General features: G+C 42.0%; 1 protein-coding gene across 1 annotated transcript in view; it reads left to right on the top strand.

Annotated features, from left to right (window-relative positions):
* The first annotated feature begins 587 nt into the window (after positions 1–587).
* The window catches only part of slc4a11 (solute carrier family 4 member 11), an 80,268-nt gene continuing 57,936 nt past the window's right edge, over positions 588–22,919 (top strand). The window contains exons 1-2 of the mRNA XM_071525753.1: positions 588–729; positions 22,040–22,090. Coding sequence (XP_071381854.1) covers positions 693–729; positions 22,040–22,090 — 88 coding nt within the window. The 5' untranslated portion in view covers positions 588–692. The remainder of the gene's footprint in view (positions 730–22,039; positions 22,091–22,919) is intronic.

A 22,919-nucleotide genomic window follows, 5' to 3' on the forward strand; every position in this document is an offset into this window, starting at 1 on the left:
TTTGTGAACCTATGTAAGAAAATCACTGTGTGATAGTGTCAGTAGTCAACCATAGTACAGACTTGCAAAGCTGCATTTTCCTTTCACAGTCTGTGTGATGATTTGACACTGAGCCAAGTTGTCTACAAATGATAATAAGAAATTGAGTCTTTGGGCTTGGCAAGAGACAGACCACAGTTGTCAGATTCAACACTGCCACTTTGTAAGTTAACGAAGTTAGTGTAACACAAACCAGAATTAGGACGCTACAGTAGTTGTATGCGAATGTGGTCATGGTGAGAGAGTGCCCCACGTTCATGGTGAAACAGTGTGGTTTAATCTGTGTGAGGCATACAGTATGGCTTCTGGCTTCCTTGGTTTGGGTTCGCCATGTTCAGATAGGTATGGTGGGGAGGTGTGCCTTCACATGAGGTTTGCCTTGCTGCATACTGGTCTGTCATAGGCTAGTTACTGGTGGGTTGGGAGAGAGGGGAGGGGGAAAGCAGAGGCACTAGGACCCAGTGGTGCGACTGTGAGTAGGCAGGCAAAGTGGGGCTGAGTCACTGCATGTGTCTGAGAGGCAGTCAGAAACAGAGCAGAGCAAGGGAGCAGAGGTGATCTCACACTCATCAGCACAGGATAACACAACCATGATGGGTTGACTTGGGGGGAGGAGAGAGAGGAAGTGTGCATTCGCCACCACTCGCTCAACTATGGAGACCAACAAAGTTCTTCATTTCGTGCCTTCGGGTAAGTGGATCAAAGCTCTGAGAGCTGCTCCTCAGCTGAGCACGACACAGCATGCACTGAGGGAACCTTGGGGTTCCCTACCTAGTGAAACCTGAGAACCCCCTCTGCAAAACATGTGCAGCCTACCTCCACTTCCACTCTCGGGGAGGGCAGCTGTTTGTGCGTGCATGTGGTTTACTGTATATTGTTGCTGTTTTTTTGCGTTTGCTTTTTCTGTGTACTTAGGAATGTGGCAATGCTCTGGTTTTGACAATAATCCTGTTTTTGATTATGTTTTGGGGTTTTTTTCAGGGGCGGTGGGGTTGTAGCAGCCTTGTCTTCCTTACAGAAATGCAGATGTTTCTGTGCATGTGTGTTTGTGTACGCGGGCTTTTTTTTCTTGTTTATGTCTGGTATGCGACATGAGAGGCTCCCGCGTCGTATATCTTCAGTCCAGGAACGGAAACCTTTGGAAAAGAATGCATCGCAGATCCACCCATAGAAAGACAGAATACCTGTCGAGCAGGGAGAGATGGAATGCCGAGAAAGCCTGTTTTCAAAAATCCACTTTCTCATGTGTGGCACTGACTGGGCTTATGCTCGTGCATGCGTGTGTGTTAGACAGAGAGGGATCGAGACAGCACAAGAGAGAGAAAGAGATGGTGTGTGATACATACACACACACGGTGCCTCTGTGTGTGTGTGTGTATGTATGTTTGTGTGTGTGAGACATTGAGAGAGAAAAAGATATGTGCGCGTTCACATATTTGTGTGAAAAGAAAGATAGGATGACATTGTCTGCGTGTGAGTCGACACGTGTCTATGTGTGCACATATGTATGTGTATGAGAAATCATTGTGTTTGTGCGTGTGCGCGCGCGTGTGAGTGTGTGTGAGAGAGAGAAAGAGAGACAGATTAGTGTTGGTGACAGCTACAGGAGAGCAACGAGTTCTCCCCTCACAGAAAGTCCTCTGAGAGCCCAGAGCCCATTTGGAGGTGTGATGCGGCTGCCTCCTCACTTTCATTTTGTCTGGGAAGGCAGAGCGGGATACTGCGTCTGTGTGTGTGCGTGTGTGCGTGTGTGCGTGTGCGTGTGTGTGTATGCTCCCATGTGTGTATGATGAAGACACTGTGTGGGATAATGTGCGAGTGCAGGAATATTATGTATCTGTGAGAGTGTGTGTGTGTGCGCGCGTGCATATGTATTTGAGTGCATCAGTGTGTGTGTGTGCATCAGCCTCTGTGCGTATGTGATGAGGACAGTGTGTGGGATAATGTGTGAGTGCGGGAATATTATGTCTGCGATTGTGTGTGTGTGTGCACGCGCATTTATGTGTGTATGTGTTTGTCGGAGTTCATCCGTGCTCTGGTGAGAGTGTGAGAGTGTGTGTGTGTCTGCGAGCGTCATGCGCCGTGCACACTAACTACACCACTGAGTGTGTGTTGGGGCGTGATGGACATTGCTGTGGCTCGTCCTCTGAAGAGTCATTTGCATTCATTTGCTTAGGAGCTGATTAGAGGCAGAGAGAGGGCAGGTTTGGTCCCGGCAGCAGAAAGGTTTGGTACTGTGAGGGAGAAAGATTTGATAGGGATATTTGAAAGGTTTGGTACTGGTAAGAGAAAGGTTTGATATGGGCATTTGAAAGGTTTGGTACTGGTAGGAGAAAGATTTGATGTGGGCATTCAAAAGGTTTGGCACTGGTATGGGAAAGGTTTGATATGGGCATTTGAAAGGTTTGAGATGGGCATTTAAAAGGTTTGGTACTGGTTGGATCCAGTAAAAATCTTGTTGAGTATCATGTGGAAATTATATTTAATTATAATTAGGCCTATTCAAATTATGAAGTCATGTAACCTAAGCTTAGGTTTAAAGGATAACCCTAACCCTAACCTGCAATAAGTAATATTTTGAACGCCCTATAGCACAAAACAACCATAATATACTGTATCTGCAGGGTGTTGATGGAGTTATTGATCACTACCAATGACTCAACAATTACTTTCCCAGGTGCAGAGGCTTCTGGCTTTGAAAACTCACTCTGGTTTTACTGCCCTCTGGATTTTTGAAACATAAAGCACAGCAAACTATGCTATACAAGACCTTTTCCGCCCATTTCCGCCAGACTAGATTTTCCGCCATTTTGAATTTTGTCTGAAAGTGTTTTTTCGCTACTCCTCCTAGGCCGTTTATCCAATTGTGCACTAATACTAATACCCTTTCTAAGACTTTAAACGGCCTATAGCTTGGACAGTCCCATAACTTGGCCCTATTTTTTGCTGTTCCCTCGATGGCCACCCTGTGGACTCAGTAGCCTAGTGGTTAATGTGTATGTCTGCAATACCAATGATTGTAGGTTTGAATCCCATGGGTAACACTATTGCCTCACACCATTAAGCTTGTGGTAACTAAGCATAATGTCTTAAATTTCTCATTTTTGGATAAATGACCATATTGTGCTTGGACATCCGTTGCCGCTTGCGGCTATATTTATTATTATTAATGTTCATCCACATTGGTGTAAATTGCCGTGAGCTGGTACATCACACACTTGAAATTTGGCCCAATGACAGATTTTGGTGACCATTACTAGATCAAGAAATATTTATCCAATCGGCCTGAAGGGGGCGCTATAATTAAAGGTTTTACTTTAAGTAAAAAAGTTTTTGAGATATATTGAAAGTTTTGAAAAACACATTTTTAATATCTCCTCCTACACCGTTTGACCAATCACCACCAAAATCGGTCAGTAGCATCTATGAACCAAGCTCTATGAATTGTCTTTTTGGATTTTTGTTTTTCTACTTTAGTTTTGAAAATATACATTTTTACATTTGTGACAGGGCGTGGCCTGTCAGCTAAATTGTTATAACTTCATGACCGATTGTCCAATCATCATGAAACTTCACATGTTCAGGTATCATCAATGACCATGTGTGCAAAGCTGTTTTAAGATTGAACAATAGGGGGCGTTACAAATGCCAAGAAACTGTATCTCCTAATCCTGATGGCAAAATTGCGTGAAATTTGGTACACATGTTCAGGGAGGCGGTACTAGTCAAAATCTGAAGTTTTGTCATCATTGGTGAAAGTGGGCGGGGCCTATGGTGTAATAACCATGTAACAGCCGGTAAATCAAAGTCCATTTGCATAATCGGTCCCAATCTTCTCAGCCTTGTCTGGAATGACATTTCTAACATGCGTACCGAATTTTGTGCGATTCAGCCATAGGGGGGCGCCGCAAACACCAGAAATGGGTGTGGCCTAACACAAAAATGGCCGTAACTCAACACCCGTTTGTTCAATGATTGCGAACCTTGGCAGATATATCAAGGGATATATTTGGACGATGTCCTCAGAACTACTGTCACTTTTTTCGCAATGTCAGTACCATTCAGTAAAGGCTTGAACCCCTTTCATAGCCGCTTGCGGCTATATTATATATATATATATACTTTCATTATTATTGTCATCGCTGACCATTATCAACCCTTATTACAGCATATTGAAAATAATCTTCCTGATCCTGTCATTATCAGTGAGAATCTGCTGACAGGTGAAAGAGCAGCTGGCACTGTGGGAAATCAGGATCCACTTTATAGAGTTGTGAATCACCGGAGAGCTCCCAGTTGTAATCACAAAATTTGATTTTTGCAGTTAGTATTGCGATTCAGAACTGAGATGTATAGTGATTTACTTTTCTGCTTCTCTGTTTGTTACAACAGAGCAGTGGTTCTCAAATGCTGGGCTGAAAATGCCCAACAACAACAAAAGGAAGCTGCCTGCAACAACACAGTGTGGGCACGTACCTACAGAATGGTTCAACAGTGACACCAAGCAATGACTTTTATATGCCCTCTTCTCCCTTGGGCTATTTTCCTTAATTCACTATTGATATAAGCTTAAATGCTGCAAATATTAATTATTTCACAGGAGCAACATTCCCATTTAACTGAAATTATATAACTGTGATAATATTTGTGTACAAATAAATAATTGTTTTGGAAGGAGTGCCTTTCAGTACCACATCCAAAACCAATGGATTATTGAAAATGTAGTAACTGTAAATCCAGCCACTCAAGCCAATGAAAATTTTTGACTGTCTTCTTTAAACAGTCATGATTAAATATTTTAATCCCTACATAAAAAAGGACTCTCACAGGTGGTAGGAAGTGGATCCTCAGGTGTGACAGACAGCCATATAATCAGGGTTGTAGTGGTGATCGCAGGCTGCAGAGACGGTGACTGTAGCTAGAAAATATCAGCATGGAGGACACATAGTGGCTGTGTGAATTAGTAGTTCGACCATGTGGAAGTGGAGGTGTGTGTGAGTGAAGATGGATGACGTGTCCCTGTGTGTTTGTGCGTGTGTGTGTGTGTGTGTGTGTGTGTGTGTGTGTGTGTGTTTGTGCGTGCACGTGTGTGTGCATGCTGTAGCTAGATGTGACAGTGATCTCTGATCAGTATTCACCGCTGGCAACAGATCTCAGAAGCTCTAGCCTCTGAGCACAGCCATCTGGGCAGAGGAGAAACACACACGCACACAAATTATTATACAGTACCACATACGCACACACATACACACACATGCGTATGCACACACACACACACACACACACACGGGCACAGGAATGTCACATAAACACATGCACGCATGTTTATGCACACACCCACGGACAGACGCATATGCAAGTGTACGTACATGCATACACACACACATACGTAGTAAAAATTCACACACACGCCTATGTGCGCACACACGCGGACACACTAGCGCACACACTCATACAGACATACATAGACTCACATTTACTGTGTCGCCGACATTGTCCATATACAGCACATAACAGTACACACAATTAATTCTATCAACATATAATTTGTGTTGGTTTACACGTGAAACAATTATGTAGATATGTCAACACAGACACTCATCATGCACAGTTCGAGGCACACGGAATGAAGACCACACATGCATTACAATTTGATCTCACACACACACACACACACACACACACACACACACACACTTTTTCTCTCTCTCTCCTGCTATCAGTCTTTACATCTCTGTCTTTCTCTATCTTCTTCTTTCTTCTCTGTTTTTCTCTTTCTCCCTCTCCTACACACATATACATACATATGCACTCCTTCGCTTGCACATTCACACCTACAATTACGCGCGCGCACACACACACACACACACACACACACACACACGTAGCAGGGACAGTTGTATATTTTGAGAAAAAAGGCACAACATGCAGAAGACTGCTATTGAAGAGTCTGAAAACATTTCCTCCTGTTGTACTCATAGTGTTAATGTCATGATGAATGCAGCATTTCCAGTCAATAGGGATGGGCAGTTTAATCTATAGGGTAACGGCATTTAGAGGATGATATAGTGAGCCATATCGTAATGAGAATCTCTTTAATCGCCAAGTGTAACAGCAATTTGTCTTGGTGTCATTGGTGCGGGGGAAGCATATTGACAGTTCACAAAGTTCCTTATATTGTGTGACCTCCCAGTACCACAGGCACTGATGGTTATTTACAGTGTGTTTCTGTAGGTCACCGATGTACCGTCATTTGTCCTGTGTATTTTATCACTCGTAGTGTTTCAGTGATAAAGGATTTTCCCACTGTTATATCAATTAAGTGAAACTACTGCAACAGCAACTGTTACTACTATTACTACAATTAGTACTTCTACTACTATTACTATAAGGAATGAAAGAAGGATTTCATTCAGTACATTTAGTTTGGGGGAAACATGTTATATTTTTACATTATATATAATATTACAAAAAGTTTTACTTTCATGGCAGTGATCATTTTGTCAGTGTACAGTAGTCAATTTCGCCATATCTAATTTTGTATTGAAACTAAACCAGGGCTGCAGACCTGGTCAAGTTCAAGTCAATTCCAAGACCGGGTCTAGTCAAGTTCGAGTCAAGACCAGGTCTAAATGGAATCGAGACCAAGTCAAGAACAAGAACAGAGCAAGTCGAGTCCTATTCAAGACCAAGAATGGATGTAGATCTATCTGGAGGAGCTCCGGATTTTACCCTTCAATATCCAACTAATCAATACATAGAAGTTTGAGACCCATTACATACACAGGTTTCTACAGGTGAAATCACTTAAATTGTTTGTGGGAAAAAAAATGAAACATAAATAAAAACATCCATGAAATTACCCATTTTTCATAGTTTTATATAGGCAGGAAAAAGTCAGGACGACATCCAAAAGTAGCCGAGACCAAGATAAGTCTGAGATGAAACAGGCAGAAAACCGAGACAAGTCCAAGACACCAGAAAAGTGGTCAAGACTCAAGTACTACAGCCCAGAACTAATGTATAATATGCAGTTGGTTATGATTATGATCAAAATGGCCCATTTGGATTGTCTCATAACATCTAGTATTTCCTACACTGTGTATCTTGGTTCTTACAGTGAATTGAATATACAAAACTGGACCCAAATGTGGAATTTCCTAGATGTTAAACACCGTATCCCACAATGTTAGAACACTGTCCCTATTGGTACGATGCACAAAAATAGCCTTCTTGTTGCAAACATGTTATTCTTTTACAACTTTTAATTCCACACATCCTCATTGTTTTAGGGCCCCCCAGATGTACACGTATAAATAGCATCTATTATTGTGAGGAAGCGGGTTAAATTGGCGCTATCGTCTTTTTCAACGGTCAGATAAAGTGTGGTTTAAATACTGGTGTTCTGCACCCTAGAACAACAACCAGTAATCACCCTAATCCAGTTAGACTCTTATATTTTTAACCCTGATTATTAGAGGAGAAAGTCTCACAGGCATTGGCATTATTGGATAGTTCCTTTTTATGCACATAATTGAATGTAAAACGCTTGTTTCTCCTCAAGTGGATTTCCTGTCTGTGTTCGTTTTTAGCAGCAGATGACATGCTTGAATTTACGAGTGGTATTTAAGAGAATGTTTTCACTGGGTGAAAGGGGAAGATGGGTAACTGGTTTTACAGGCCCTATAGTGTAGACTGATCCGCTGTAACTTGACTTCAGAAAGAGGTCATGTCTTAATCTCGTTCAAAATACGATGGAAGGTTATGAACCAAGAAACGAAGCAGATTGTCAGCTGCCATCGTCTTCCTATTGAAAGCAAAAGAGCGCTCAGTCACACACAAGCAGGTGTAAATGCACACAGATACATTAGGCGTACACGCATACACACACACACACACACATTCTCAAATTCACTTACACATTAGGAAATGCAGACGATAACTGTTGATCTACATTTATGCTAAAACTCATAAACACATACATACACACAGTTAGAAAATGCAGATCTCTGTGAACTTAGAGTCCCATGCTCACACACACGCACACACACACGCAATGTTGGTGGTCCCCTCCCAATCTTTGGTCATGACATGCCGCTCCGACTTGCCGTTCTGTAATTAGGATACAGTTTACCACCAACCTCTAACATGTACACACCCATTCACTGAAGATTAAAGCTTACTCGACAGGTTACAGCTCAGGAAATGGCACCATAGACAGGCAAGGCATTTGTCTCAGTTCCTATTCAATATTGCTCTTGTACGGTCTACCAAGGCTGCATAACAGAGCCAAGACAGAACAATTTGTACTGTGTGGGCTACTTTCTCCTTTGCAGTGAATTTAATTCAAAAGCAACAAACAGAACAAAACAGTGTTGTAGATGTGAAGCTCTGCTGCGCGGTACTCCCAACGCCACCCCCCCCACCCCCCACCTCCCCTCTTCTTCCCTTCTCTCAATTCACCCCCCTCCCCAACATAGTAATTATTCCAAGATGTCCAAGGATGCCCGTGTCGATGAATTCCCAACCCTCGATTGCAAGGCTGCCCCATCCACGTGCCTGAGGAGAAATATCAATGTGCTAAATAGAGTGTGGCAACATGTATACCAGGAATAACACACACTCAGAAGGGCATTAACACACACACTTTGTTAGATTGCCACAACAGATACAGGCACACAAATGTATACACAGTCAAGCCAGCACACACTTAAACAAACACACACACACATGTCTTGTCATGTACAACCCTACCAAGCCAGTCAAACAAGGTGCATGCTGGACTCTTCTACAAAAACATGTTGCATTGTGTTGTACAGTGGCTCCTGCAGACATTTTCTCTTTCCCACACACACTAAGGTTGTTTATGCCATGCTGCTTTTACACACAAAGCTACTGAAAGATGAATCCCTATACGTAGACTCAAACGTATAGTCTATGTCCATATTTAGTTTTTTGCATTGTCCCTTTGCACTGTGTTTGATGTCCTTTTGTCCTTGTACCATGTTATGCCAGTAGACGCTTAAGCTGTCCTTTTGCCTCTGCACCAAACCGCATTAAAATTCCAGCACATTTATTGTAATTGGTGTAATTTGTAATCCTTTAGTTAAAACTCTGTCACTGCAGTAGGGTGGTGTATAATAAATGTAGGGGAATTTGACTTGGTGGAATCGGTGCAGGGACGTATCAGCAACTTGCACAGTAGCGCAGTACTTACTGACACACATGGTACAAGGACAAAAGCACCTCACCTAGACATACAATAGACTGTAGACTACACATACACTCAGTGTGGTTGAGTGATGAGGATTAAACAACATGGATAGCAGAGAGACATAGAATGGTAAGCAGGAGTACAGTATGGTGCCAAGGTTGTTCAATTGAAATTCTGTCAGTGTAATGTGGTGCTAAGCAAAGGGACAGCAGCTCAACAGGTAGAGCAAGGCGCAGACACTGCCGGGGTTAGGGGTTTGATTCCCACTGGGGCCACCCATGATAAAAATGTATGGATGCACAATCCTGTAAAGCACTTTGGATAAAAACAGCCATCAAATTGCATATGTTATGATATTTAGAATGGCAGGCTGGAGTATGGTACAGCAGAGGGTTGTTTTAGCCTGACATTCAGACTGAATGGCCATTTTGTTACCACTCCGTTATTCAGCCTCCTTGTTAGCCATTTTCTGTGTGGGGTGGGAGGGTGATTTTCCCCTAACCAATCACTAGTGACTGACATATCCGGCTGCTCTGACATTAGCGTATTTACCAACTTACCCAGAATGCTGGCCAATTTTGACAAAAATATTGTCTTTGCAAAGACAATATGTTGGTTAAGGGGGTGATTTCAACAAATCTATTCTGCTGAAACGCCAATGAAAAACTGGTTCACAGACGGTTCAAACTTTAGTCTTGCCCGCAAAGGCGCTGATTGGCTTGATTGTTTCTCAGAGCGAGAACAAGCCGTTGACGAGGGAAACATCAGGCTCTCTGAATCGCTCGACAAAATCTGGGAGTGGGCGCGACGCGATTCAGGAGTCTGGAACCAGGCTAGGGTTGTTAAGTTGAAACGCTGTCACAATCACAATCACTCGTTGCCTCAATGACATTGATGCAGAGACAAATCTGCAATTTACATACAGCAGTAACATGCATCGTGACACACATGATGTAAGGACAAAAGGACCTCACATGCAGTGCAAAAGGACAGCGTGAAACACGGACAGTAGACTAGACCTAGATCACTTTCCGCCGACATTTTCTCTCCTGCTGCCTTACAGCGAGGTTTAGCTGAAACTCTGTCTGTGTAGTTCTGTGGGGGACAACACAAATGAAAAGCAGTGAGATATATTGTCGGATGGCGGGCTGGAGCAGAGTACAGTAGAGGGCTGTGGGCTGTGTTCAGCCCACTGTGGAGAACAGCAGACTTGAAAGGGAGATGGTGGCCTGGCTTTAATCGAGCCAGAGGAAGAGGGGAATGTGCAAGCAATTAGCAGGAATCCCCTAGCACTGGCTCTTTTTTCCTTCTATGAAAATGGGAGCAGCCAATTTCTGCAGCACAGAGCGAGCGGTTGGTTGGTGTGTGTAGACGAACGGCATCCTCAGTCACTCGCTCACTCATCAGCTCGTTCACTGCCCGCTCGCTACTAACACCATCACCGCACACACACACATACACATGGTACACACAAACACACACACCTCCCCTAAACCATGGCTGTCTGAGCAGTGTGTCCCTGCAGCAGCACCTGAGCATAAGCCTAAACCTGTGTGTGATTGTGTGTTTGTGAGAGAATGAGGAGAGAAAAGGTGAGGGAGAAAGGGGAGAGAGAGATGGAGAGGATAGAAAAATAAAGACGGAGATGGACCAAGAGTAAGTGAAGCAAGAGAGGAGAGATGGAAAGAGAGACTGAGAGGAGGAGAGAGAAATGAGAAAGGAATAGAAAAAAGAGAGAGAGGTGGAGACAGTGGAAGAGAAAGATGGAGAAAGAAATAGAGAAATACAAAAGGATGGATGGAGGACAGAGGAGGAAAGGGAGAAATTAAAAGATGAAAAGGCGGGGTGGGAGGAGGGTGGAGGGGTTCAAATTGGAGTGTGTTCCTGCGCCAACCTCAGTCACGACGCCTCCACTAGCCGCACCGCAGACCAAACCCTGGAGCTGGACTCATCAGCAGACTCACGGTAGCCAGCTCACTATAACTATCAATCCCTCTCAGGTGAAAGGAGCAGGGGATTACCGCACAGCTTTCAGTCCACAGACCTGATGCTGGGGCAGAGAGGGTATACCGATAAAAAACAGGCTGGAAAACACAAATGCTGCAATGTTGAATTTTTACACCAATGTAAATTCTCATTTTAGGCATAATTCGCGCAGTTATCCAGACTGAATTACTTTGAGTGCAATGATTGAGCTTAAATTCCTATACTGCCAACATTACAAGGAACCAGTTCTAAGGGTCAGTACCATGGCGATCTGTCAATCGCTGTAACGAATATTCCTGTATTCCCTAAAAAATGTAACTAAAGCAAATTTGCAAGCCTGATGTGAGGTGCAAGGCTGTCCTGGCTTTAATTGGTTTGGTCAGGTTTGCCTGTGGCTGTGTCCTTTTAACCACTGTGCTGGGCTGCACCTTAGCCTGAAGCAGCTCTTCTGCTTTCTGTCATGACACACACACACACACACACGCACGCACAAACAGCACACACACACATACTTGTATGCCTGTTCTCTAACACACACGTGCATGCAGACATGTGGACACCTGTAGATACAGGAATTACATATGCACATTCATGCATGCATGTAGTGTATATGTATATACACACATACACACACACACGCACACACACACACACACACACACACACACACACACCAACAGCCCATGCTAAAATGCACACACACACACACACTGCTGTCCAGCATCAGTCAGGCCAGCATTCGCCTGCTTGCCAGACAGCTTGACTGTAGCCAGCTTTGTGGTCAAGGCTCTGCTGTGACATCATCAACGTCAGACACCAATCAAGGGACACAGCTGTCTGCAGCAGAGCCAGCAGCCTCTCCTCTAGTTTAAACAAAGCTCACATTTTATTCTTTGATCTGTTTATTTAAGGGAGAAGCTCAACCAGTCTGTCCCTCTTGTGTTGCAGTAGTTGGATAGCTATTTGATTGGACAACTGACACTGAGTGAACAGTTTCAACATCACTGAAATGTCTAAAATGGAAACTGTGGGGGGAGGGGGGGGGGTTGCATAATCAGTAACAACATCTGTCCTGAAGTGGTAGGCCTGCATATTGATTTGTCGTCTCTGTAGTTTAAGTGTGAAATTTTGACATGTGTCACTTGTCAATTTTCACCAGTCACAGTTTCAGTCTTTGTCCTTCAGTTTTCTTAAATCTTCTTGTTAGCAATGTGAGCATTCCTTATTGAAACCATGGGATTGAGCTTGCTGCAAACACAATCAAACCCCTGAGTTTCAAGAAGGAATGCAACAATGCTACCAATCTGTTTCAAGGAAACTGAAGGACAAAAGTAGATTTTTTTTCTGCCAATGTGACTAATGGTACTTTAAAGTTCTTTGGATAAAAGCATCCACCAAATAACAAATGCAGTCTTATCCACAGTAGGTTGGCAAGCTGGAGTCTGTCAGAATCATAATCACTGTATTGGCCGAATACAATACATATTGACATATCGACAACTTACATAGTATCACAGCCCACACTTACATGTGGCACAAGGACAACAGGATGTCACATACAATGCAAGAGAAAACAACAACTTAACAGCCAACTTATAAATTAACTAACAACTGTTTACAGTGTCTAAGAATCCCTTTAAAGTTTTAGGGTAAAAAAGGGTTGTATAGAATGTGCAGGAGAAATCAGATAAACAAGAAGGTTTTTGTTGGCTGCTCCAGTTTGTAATATGGATTGGTTAATCACCCAAAGAGTTTGAGCCTCTTTAGTTTAGTTTTAACAGAATGTTTAGGAGAAAAAAACACTAAGGAGTTTTGTTGAATACTCCAGATGTTAACACTGATTAAAATTGATAGGTCAGCATCTAAATGTGTAGCCTCTGTAGTTCAAGATTTAACATAAAAACATAAAATGTACAGGAGACGTGAGAAAACCAGGAAAGCTTTTGTTGACTATGCCAGCTTCTAAAATGTATTTAAATGGTAGGCCTACACATTAATAGTAACTTCTTTAGTTAAAGATTTAGCATTTGTGGACATTATAGAATATGCAGGAGAAATTAAACCTATAGGAAAGCTTTAGTTGACTACTCCAGTTTCTAATGGAGTGGACAATTGCACTGAAAGTGTGAGCCTGTGAATCTGATGAGAGACCAGCAGAGACTTGCCTTGATGGAGCTGGGATGAAAATGATTGTCTGACCTTGTGGGGTTATGATTAATTTGAGAATCAAGCCAAATCATGTTGCTCTTGAATATTTGTAATTAATTTCCAATTCACAAGGGATTGCACTGTGGCTTTCTCCCCACAGGATTTTGACAAGCTGCAGCATGAAGTAAACAAGTCTCATAACTGGTTTGATTCACAATAGATTTGGTTGTCATCATCCTCTATAGCTCAAAGGGTACAGCATGGCACCAACACTGCTAGGGTTCAGGGATTCAATTCCCACTGGGGCAGCCCATATTTAAAATGTATTCACTGATTGGTTTTGTAAGGCATTTTGGATAAAAGCGTCAGCCAAATGGCTTATGTTATTCCACTGTGTAGCCGGCGGTAAGAATAACCACAGACATTTTTCATCTGTGCAGAAATATATGTGGTTAGAGAGATCTTCCCATCACTAGAAAGGTTAGGATGAGGGTTTAATCCCTACAGCAGCCAGTGTCTCCATCCCTGTTGAACTGTTATTGCTTGGAACCGTTTATTTGAAACGTTTACCCCTTTAGTTCATTTGGCCAGGTGAGAACAATGCCATTTGAACTTGGGTGTGCACCAAATAACCACATCAAGACCGCCTGGAAATGCAAGTTTCGGTCCTCTTCCAAACCGAACTGCGGTGTGGTTCATTAGGAATGAGAACATAATCCAAACCAACTTCAGGAATCGACTGCAAAGCTCAAGGTTTTATGGGTATAAGTAGACGAATGTTGACATCTGATAGCCAGCAGTTACTCATGCTTAGAAAGTCTAGCATGACAAAACGAATCAAGGGCAAACCACAGTCTGGACTGATGCTCATAGTCATCTATTTGTTCATGTATTCTTAATTGGTATGAACACCAGAGAAGGTAAATTACAGCAAAGAGTGCAGAGTCCATCATGCTTAGCTAAAGTTACAAGGACTGGAATCAGATTTATTTTGACTTGAAAGATGATCAGTTACAAAAATATTTTTTTTAAATAGCCCTGGTTCACTTGTGATTGGTTGCAATTAGAACCTAAATGAACCAAATCCAAAAATGCAACAAAGTAAACGGTTCCACAATGATTCAGACCAGAGAAAACAAACTGTGTAGGTGTGATCGCACCCTAAGCCACTGAAGCCCTTCCTCCTGACCTGTGCTCAGGCATGCCGCTGCAGTCTGACGCCTCTTAGGAAATATTTATGTGTTGCATGTAGCGGAGGCACACGCAAAGAGACAAATTGGTAATTACACTATGTGTGTAATATGGCGATTGAGGTGAAAAAAAAAAATACAGCTCAAGCCCAAATGCTGGCCTGCTGTTTTTAAGGGTGTGCTATAGCAAAACAGAATGGCGCAGAGCAGAGCATCAGGAGGAATTCCCTCTCTGCCTGGGCTGTCTCAGCGACCACAGATCCAGGGAGGACGGGTGCCAAGAGAGCCCGTGGGCACAATTAGCCAACAAAAGCCCCCGCCTCCTCCACGGCACTGGCCCGGCCCTCGTAGATTCCCCAACAAACGCAGCAGGCGCACCTTTTAATGTCTCGCATACCTCTGTCCTCCTCACTGCAGACTCTTAGCCTCACCTCTCCCGTAAATTCCTGGGCTGTCCCCCCTGGGGGCTCTGGCATCTGCTTTGCATGTACCTGCAGCCCAGTGCCCTGCATTAGATCAGCCTGCTTGGGGAGGAAGATTGGCTTGGTTTCAACCTGGCTGTATCGTATATATGCCGAGGCTCATATAAGTTGCCTTTTTCCTCTTGTCTTTGAGTAAACTTTGTACAGATGTTATTTCCCTTAAGGACTGTGGGAAGTCCAATTCCCTCAACATTTTTCTCTATTGAGACCTAGGGCTGCACACGTATTCGAAAAACATCAAAAATAGCCATATGAACAACTACAGTTTCCAAATTGCATGAGGCTGCAATTCAAATCAGAGTGGTGGGTGCTCGAAATGGACTCCTAAACATGGGATTCTGGTGCTGAGGCTAGTTTGTGGCCTATAAAATAAATTACACATTGTAGAAACACTTTAATTGTATTCAAACAGAGCAATCTTAAGCAACAACATGTCAGTTTTTTATTAAAAAATGCTGAAAATTCTAAAATATTGAAAAATCTGTCTGTATACTGTATTGGCATTTATATCACAATTGCAATTCAGCAGAATAATCACAATATGATTATTTGTCAATATCGTGCCGTCCTATTGAGACCGTAGGAAGAAAGGGTGCAGAGCAGAGGAGTCAAAGGAGAGAAGGTTGGATGGGATTCGATATTAGGCAAGCAGGGCTCCAGAGGCAGCGGTCTTAACAACTACACCATCTCAGAGTGGCTTGGGTGCCGTTTTCAGGCTTAGTCAGGCAACTGTTGTTGCAACGTGCTGCGTCACAAGTTATCAAACTGATGCAGAAACCACAAAAGCTGCAAAGGCAACAAGCAGCTGCCTGACACCATTTGCAGATAGCTGGTATCAGAGGTGGGTTTGGGTTTATCAGAAAGGAAGAGACTGTCATGCTGTATGTACTGATACTGCATCAAGTGATGAGTGGAGCAGATGTTGCCTTGCTTATGGGTTTGTGACATGTATACCAAACTCTGCTGACTGACAGAGAGAGATTTCCCTCATGTACATGTTGGGCAGTGATGAAAGGACTGACTCTAAGTAAGAGGCTCACAAACACACGCACACGCACACACACACACACACACACACACTCTCACTATGCGATCAGGGTGTGCAATGAGAGGTATAGGCTATGTGTGATACTGGTCTAGCCAGTTCTGACTTCCTGTTTGCTAGTAGAGAGCTTCCCTTTTCTGCAGAAATGTTTTGAAGCATGTCCTCTTAATTCTCTCAGTGGAAGAGCTGTGTTGTCAGTGACTATTAAATCATGAGTATCATGATTGTATTTATTTGCACATAAAATGCAGACAGACGAGTAACAGATTACAGATTGTGCAGGTTTCCTAACAACCCCAAGAGGCTGATAAAAACACCTCACCTCAAACGTTAACTTAAACACACACAGTCCAGATATAGCTTACAGAGGAATTTTCTCTGTAAGTTTACAGAAATAGCCTGGAGGAGGAGGAAAAAAGGTAATTTTGTTTATTTTCTAGTTGAACAAGAGCCCATTTTAAGATATGGTTGCAGTGTGTGTGTCATACTGAACACAAGGAAATCAGCTTTGTCGCTGCGTATTTATTCTTTGCACAGACAGGATCTCGGTGCATAAATGTCTTATGATGTTTGTGAAACGTTAATTTTTTTCTGTGTCATTATCAAAACTCAAGTGTGGCAAGTAAGAAATGAGAGTAAGTAAGAATTATGGATTTATTCTGGACTGCATTTATTTTATATAGCGCTTTCTAGTCTACAGACCACTCAAAGCGCTTTACAACAATGCCTACATTCACCCATTCACACACACACATTCATACACCGATGGCGGCAAGCTACCACGCAGGGTGCTGGCGCAACCATCGGGAGCAATTTGGGGTTCAGTATCTTGCCCAAGGACACTTCAACATGCGGACTGGAGGAGCCGGGGATCGAACCACCAACCTTCTGATTAGTGGACGCCCCGCTCTACCTCCTGAGCCACAGCCGCCCCCAAATGTTTAATTTAAATGTTATTAGATCAAGCTTTTCCCTCCTTGAGTCTGCCTGTTTCTATTACCCCTCTCTCTCTGTCTCTCTCTCTCTCTCTCTCTCTCTCTCTCTCTCTCTCTCTCTCTCTCTTTCATGCACACACACACACACCTGACTGCACAACTACATGTCACTTAAAGCTAACATATTAGGTACACTGAAAAGATTTCCATCTGACCAAGTTATTTAATCTAGTATTGAGCCTTAAAGTCTTACATCCAGTGCTTAAAATTGCTAATAGTGTGAGATATTTTCACTTTTTTCTAATGCAAAGCAACCTGGCACATGAATTCTTTTGACTGAAATGAATTTATCTGGAAGGAACTAGAGGGATAAGCCTTATTTCAAGATACTGTCACTCTTCTGTCATTTTTTAAACAAGTGAAGGTGCTTTGGAATTAAGTGAAACTCTCTCACCTCTTTGGTGGATATGGCTTTACTTGTTGAGATTTTAAGACTCAGAACAATCTCTACATCTCTAATCCCTAAAATCTTTAATCTTACTCTCTAAAATAATGCTGGTGAGATGGACTTTTTTGCAGTGCATATTCCATGAGAGTGAATTGTTCACTATTGATGCATTTCTCCTGTCCAACCACGTTCATTCTTCACAGATCAGGTCAATTGATCAGGTCATGCAAAGTAATATGCATCATTATCATCATATTTCTTGCCCTGTCCCTTTGCGTTGTATGTGAGAGCCAGTTGTCCTTGTACCATGAGTGTCAGTGACTCTTTAGGTTGTCACTGTCTTGATTCACTCAATTTAACTGTTTCTGCTTCTGATTTCATAACAGACCAGCCCCCATGACTTCTAATGAACCTGTCCCTAAAAGACTATCAGAGCATGCAGTATGTCAAGGTCCTTAATCAGCTCTAACAATTATCTTCATATTGCATGCAAGCAAAGACAAAATGTATTATCTCATAAACAAAACAAATCAAGGCACAGTTCATTTTAGGTCTACTCCAAAGCTATCTATCCAAATTGACTATCTAATATATTGAGGATCTAGTCTGCAAAAGTATCAACCGAGGACATAAGTTGCCTACTATCCTTCAAAAATGCTATAATTTGTGGGTTGTTTTTTTTGCCATTGATCATTTCATAAGAGTAGGTGTCAGTGTTTTTTGGTGGATACCTAATTTTGGAACAAAACTCTTAACCTAAGCTTGTTACAATAGATCTTTATGAAGCCACAACAGACTAACCCTCCTGCTGTATTTTAATTGATCCGGCAAAGCCAGCGCACGGACAACTTGCATTCCCTTCCAGTCCCTCTAAATCTCTTTATGCGTCCTGCAGTGCCAAACAGCTCAATAAAAGCGGAGCACATGAATCTTCATGATGCCACTTCTGATCACAGCACTCAGACCAAGACGCAGTTCAAAGACGCATTGCATCCGCAGGAAGCTGCAGTGATTTGCCACGTAAATAAAAGAGCGGTCCAATCGAGGACAAACCCTCCAGGAAATAATATTCTGGGTTTTCTGTTGTTCAGTGATTTTTTTGTTTTTTATGTCTCTGCTGAAATTCATTTCTTTAAACATGGTTTTCATGACATTCTGTTTTATTGATTTTATGTATTTGGGGGATTTTGCCCATTTTTTACTCTTTTGTTCTTTCTCATATTGATATTTTATTTTAATTAGGCTAATTGATTTTCAGTATTATTATTCAGTCACTTTTTTGTTTTCACGTTTTTTATACTACTACTACTACTATTAATAACAATAATAACAATAATAACAATAATAACCATAATAATATATTACATCGATTACAGTGGAGAGTGATGTGTGTGTGAGATAAAATAACAAGTAAAAAAAGCTGGAGTTGGACCGGAACCCACAATGACGCAAGTATACTGGCTGTACCTCAGGCTACTGAGCTGTGAGGATGACTCTGTTTATTTAGTTTATTTAGCTGCACATATAAAAATAACTAAACAGCAAGGAGAAAAAAACTCACAGATTTTGCAGGTGAGATAAAAAAAACAACCTAAAGGACCTGCATGAGAAAATACTTCAGCAGATCTATAAACTGTATCCTTAATGCTCATGGTCAACCTTTTTATTAAGGCTATGAAACACACTGTATATGTTTAATGCAACTGCTGCAGGTAAGCAGACTGCATAACAGGAATGTGACTTATTATATAGGAAGGGGTTGGGAAAATTCATGAGGAAGCCAAGCCAAAAACAGGCGCCTGTTTACGTGACTTACATCACGATTAACGGTAATCAGTGATACAAGCCCAGCAGAGAATGTTGAAGGAATGTATCCACAAGCCTGTCATAACACGAGATTTGTACTTTTTTATTTGAATATTTGCCAGGCTTCCCTTGGCATCTGGGGGAAAACACCACTGGGGATACGTTTCATTTTGTTAGTTTCCTTCACCAGACACTTGTCACAATGTGGGTAAAAGTTTCTACACCTGTTCTATAATTTCCCTAAAATGCCTTGTTATCATTTTTAGCATTCCATGTTAAACCAAGGGACACAACCAACTCAAGCTTGCCAGCTAGCTGTTCCCCTTGGTTTCTATAAGGAGTGCTAGCAATGCAATTGATATATGTTTTTCTCTTACAATGTAACAGGTGTAAGGTGTCACCAACTGTCAGGTAAAGAAAAATTACCAACTACAAGTCAAAATGTACAAGTATTACTTGTAGCGTTTAGGGGGCTAGCCTAGTGAAGCCAAACTTCTGTCAAACTAGATACATTCTCCATTATTAGCCAGTCAGACTCTGGCTGGCCTGAAGGTCTCTACATTGGGCTAGTAAATAATTTAATTCAATTTCAGTTTAATTCAGATTAATTAAATAATTCGCCCTAATTCAATTTTCAGTTGAGTTAATTTCAGTTTAATTCAGTTTTGTTCCATCCCATTCACAATTTCCATTATCCCACAAGGGAATTTGGTTGCAAATTTCCTGAAATGTATCATTCAGTATATCTAAAATATTGAGGATCTAGTCTGCAAAAGTGTCATCCAAGGACATAAGTTGGCTACTATCCTTCACAAACACTATAATTTGTGGGGGGGTTTTGTCAAGTAATACTTGGAGATTTTTAATTGTAGTTGGTATTTTTTCTTTACCTGACACTTGGTGACACCTTACACCTGTCACACTGTAAGAGAGAAATATCTACCTCCGTTTCCATGAAACACCAGATAGGGTTTAAAAATGCATGTGTTGATTCAAAATCAACATAGCATATGCCATACCTACAGGCACAGGCCCAGGGAGTGAGTCACCAAGTCTCATAAGTGCAAAATACAAATATCTATTAAAAACACTAGAGGCTACATCATTACCTGTGCAGATTAAGCAACCTAATTGCAATGGGGATAAATGAATCCCCTGTTCTTTTACTCTTGAGTTTAGTCAGTCTACATGCCTTACCTCAAGAGTAAAGGATGGCTCATAAAATTTCCAGCTCTGCTTTGTATAACTGAAATCACATACTGTATCTTCAGTGATGCTATGCTGTAGGTTTTGTAACATCACAGAATCCTTTCAGGAGGGGAAGCACATCTCTTTGTCCATCGCTTTTTCTGAGTTTCACATAGCTCAGGACCAGAGGACATTCAAGTCAAATTCAACATGTTAAAAGAGCCACTGAATTGTTTTTCATGAAGCTTGTGTCAGACAATGACAGCAAGTGTTTGTTGAGAGAGATAAAGGGTATATGTGTGTGTGTGTGTGTGTGTGCCCATGCGTTTGCCAGTGTGTGCCTCTGTGTGTGTGTGTGCCTGCCTTTCTGTATGTGCATCTGTGTGTGCGATGGCCGTGATTTTAGCAGTCAAGTCAGGGAAATATCCGCGAGGCATGCGGTTGATCTTCGGTTATAGTATGAATATGTAAACACATCGGCTTAATGCTCGAGAAAATCCTGACTGAAGTCTGGAAGAGCAACAGCCCCCACCACCACCCCACCCCCTCCTTCAACAGAGCCTGAATGTCTCAATAACCTTCAAAGTACCCCAGTTCCATATCTGCCTCGTCTTTCGATGCCATACACATGCTGTACACATCCACAGAGCCACGTGACAAACACTTCCTCCCTGCCACTGCTACCTTTATAAATGATGTACTATAAATTCTCACTCTGTCACCAAGCGTAACCATATACAGTCTGTGTGTTTGTAGTCAAGCTGTTCACCAGCTCTTGGTCTAGCCTATATTTTTCAGAGTTTCATTCCAAAATGATATATCTACCATTTTAAAAATGCAACAGCTGCTATTGCAAAATGATTGCTGGCCTGAAAACAAAACTCGCTATGGATTATCATTAAATGTATTAGCAAACTCAAGAACTCTGTTCAAAAAAAAAAAAAAAGTAACATATTAGATATAATAACTTGTAATTTTAAAATATTGTGACGTGCTTATTAGGTAAGACTTCTTCTACCTAATGCATATTTACCACATACATATGTAATATGTATGTGAATATTACCACTTGAATACTGTGTACTAAGTAGTATGGTTGTGCATGGTGATGCTGTTCACCAACTCATTTTACATTACACTTCTACACTGACATCTCACTCAAAGCATTTAGTTGATGCTCTTATCCAGAGTGACTTATTCTTGATGCAGGCTGTTCTAGGATGGGACTCCCAGATGAACACATGATATGACTTCCAGAAAATCATATTTCTAAAACACTACACATCTATTTTGCAGAACATGAAATTCATCAGTCAATACTTTAAAAACACAGGTCATCCCATCCTCAAAACTATAACTATATGGCTATAAGGTAACCTTTAGTGCGATTTACTCTCATGCCAGCAATTACCTTGTAAAAATAGGCGTCAGTTTTAACAAATAATGGATATCTCATTTTAGAAGGAAACTCCTCAATTGCTCCCTGTTTGGCTTGTTACTGTCTGCCCAGATTCACCTCACTGATTACTGTTTTTCTCTGTTTTTCTCTTTCCTACAGAGGCGCCTCCCTCTGGGATGTCCAAGAATGGATACTTTTTTCAAGAAATGGGTGAGTGTGAGCCACCACCAGGACAGATGAATGCACAGTGCATTACATTTTAGGCATTTAGCTCTCTCCAGAGCAACTTACAATGAGAGAAAAAGTAGAATGTGCTTAATTTCCAGAATCATCTAGATCGCCGTCATTACAAGCAACTAATAGTGAGTGCATGTGTTCGAGTCACAGTGCCATAAAAAACAAAATATTACTGTGACCCTCAAATGATCAGGTATGATAGAGAAGTGCTAGGCAAGGACATAAGAGCTGATGAGAAGCGAGGTAGAAGGACTTTTTAATTTGAACGCTGCCAATAAAGTGTGTGGTACAGTATATGCATAGTAAAAGATGTGACTTAAAGATTAGGGCTGCAGCAATAACACAGAAAAGTCTCCCAGCTCTCACACCCCAGTGCATTTGGATATAAATAATGAACTTTGCTCCGGCTCTTATGATAACGGCAGTTTCATTACCTTCAAGCCAAGGAGAGGCACCCAATTAGTATGTGCAGCACAAGCAGTCAGGGCAGAATATGCCTGCAATGGATCTCCCCGTCTCCCCCAGCCAATTATTCCCTCCTGCAACACACCGATTCACTCAGCACATTCACGGAGGGCCCCCCGCAGGGCTCGAACATAAACCGTCTTTATTAGGCAACCTTTTATCAAGATATAAATGCAATTACATTATCGTTGGCAAGCGAGCATTATCCACCATTGTCATCTCAGAGGTTCGTTAGTGGAGATCGGTTGTCGCCCCGCCATGATGTACGCTGCCACTCGCCGTCCCCCCTCTTGCAGCTGCAACCATGCAGCCATGCTGTCTGAATGCACTTGGTGAT

The sequence above is a fragment of the Centroberyx affinis genome, unplaced genomic scaffold (assembly GCF_046629955.1).
Source record: "Centroberyx affinis isolate AG114_WGS23_722 - 3 ecotype Tasmania unplaced genomic scaffold, CSIRO-AGI_Caff_v1 ptg001336l_1, whole genome shotgun sequence".
NCBI classification, from domain to species: domain Eukaryota; kingdom Metazoa; phylum Chordata; class Actinopteri; order Beryciformes; family Berycidae; genus Centroberyx; species Centroberyx affinis.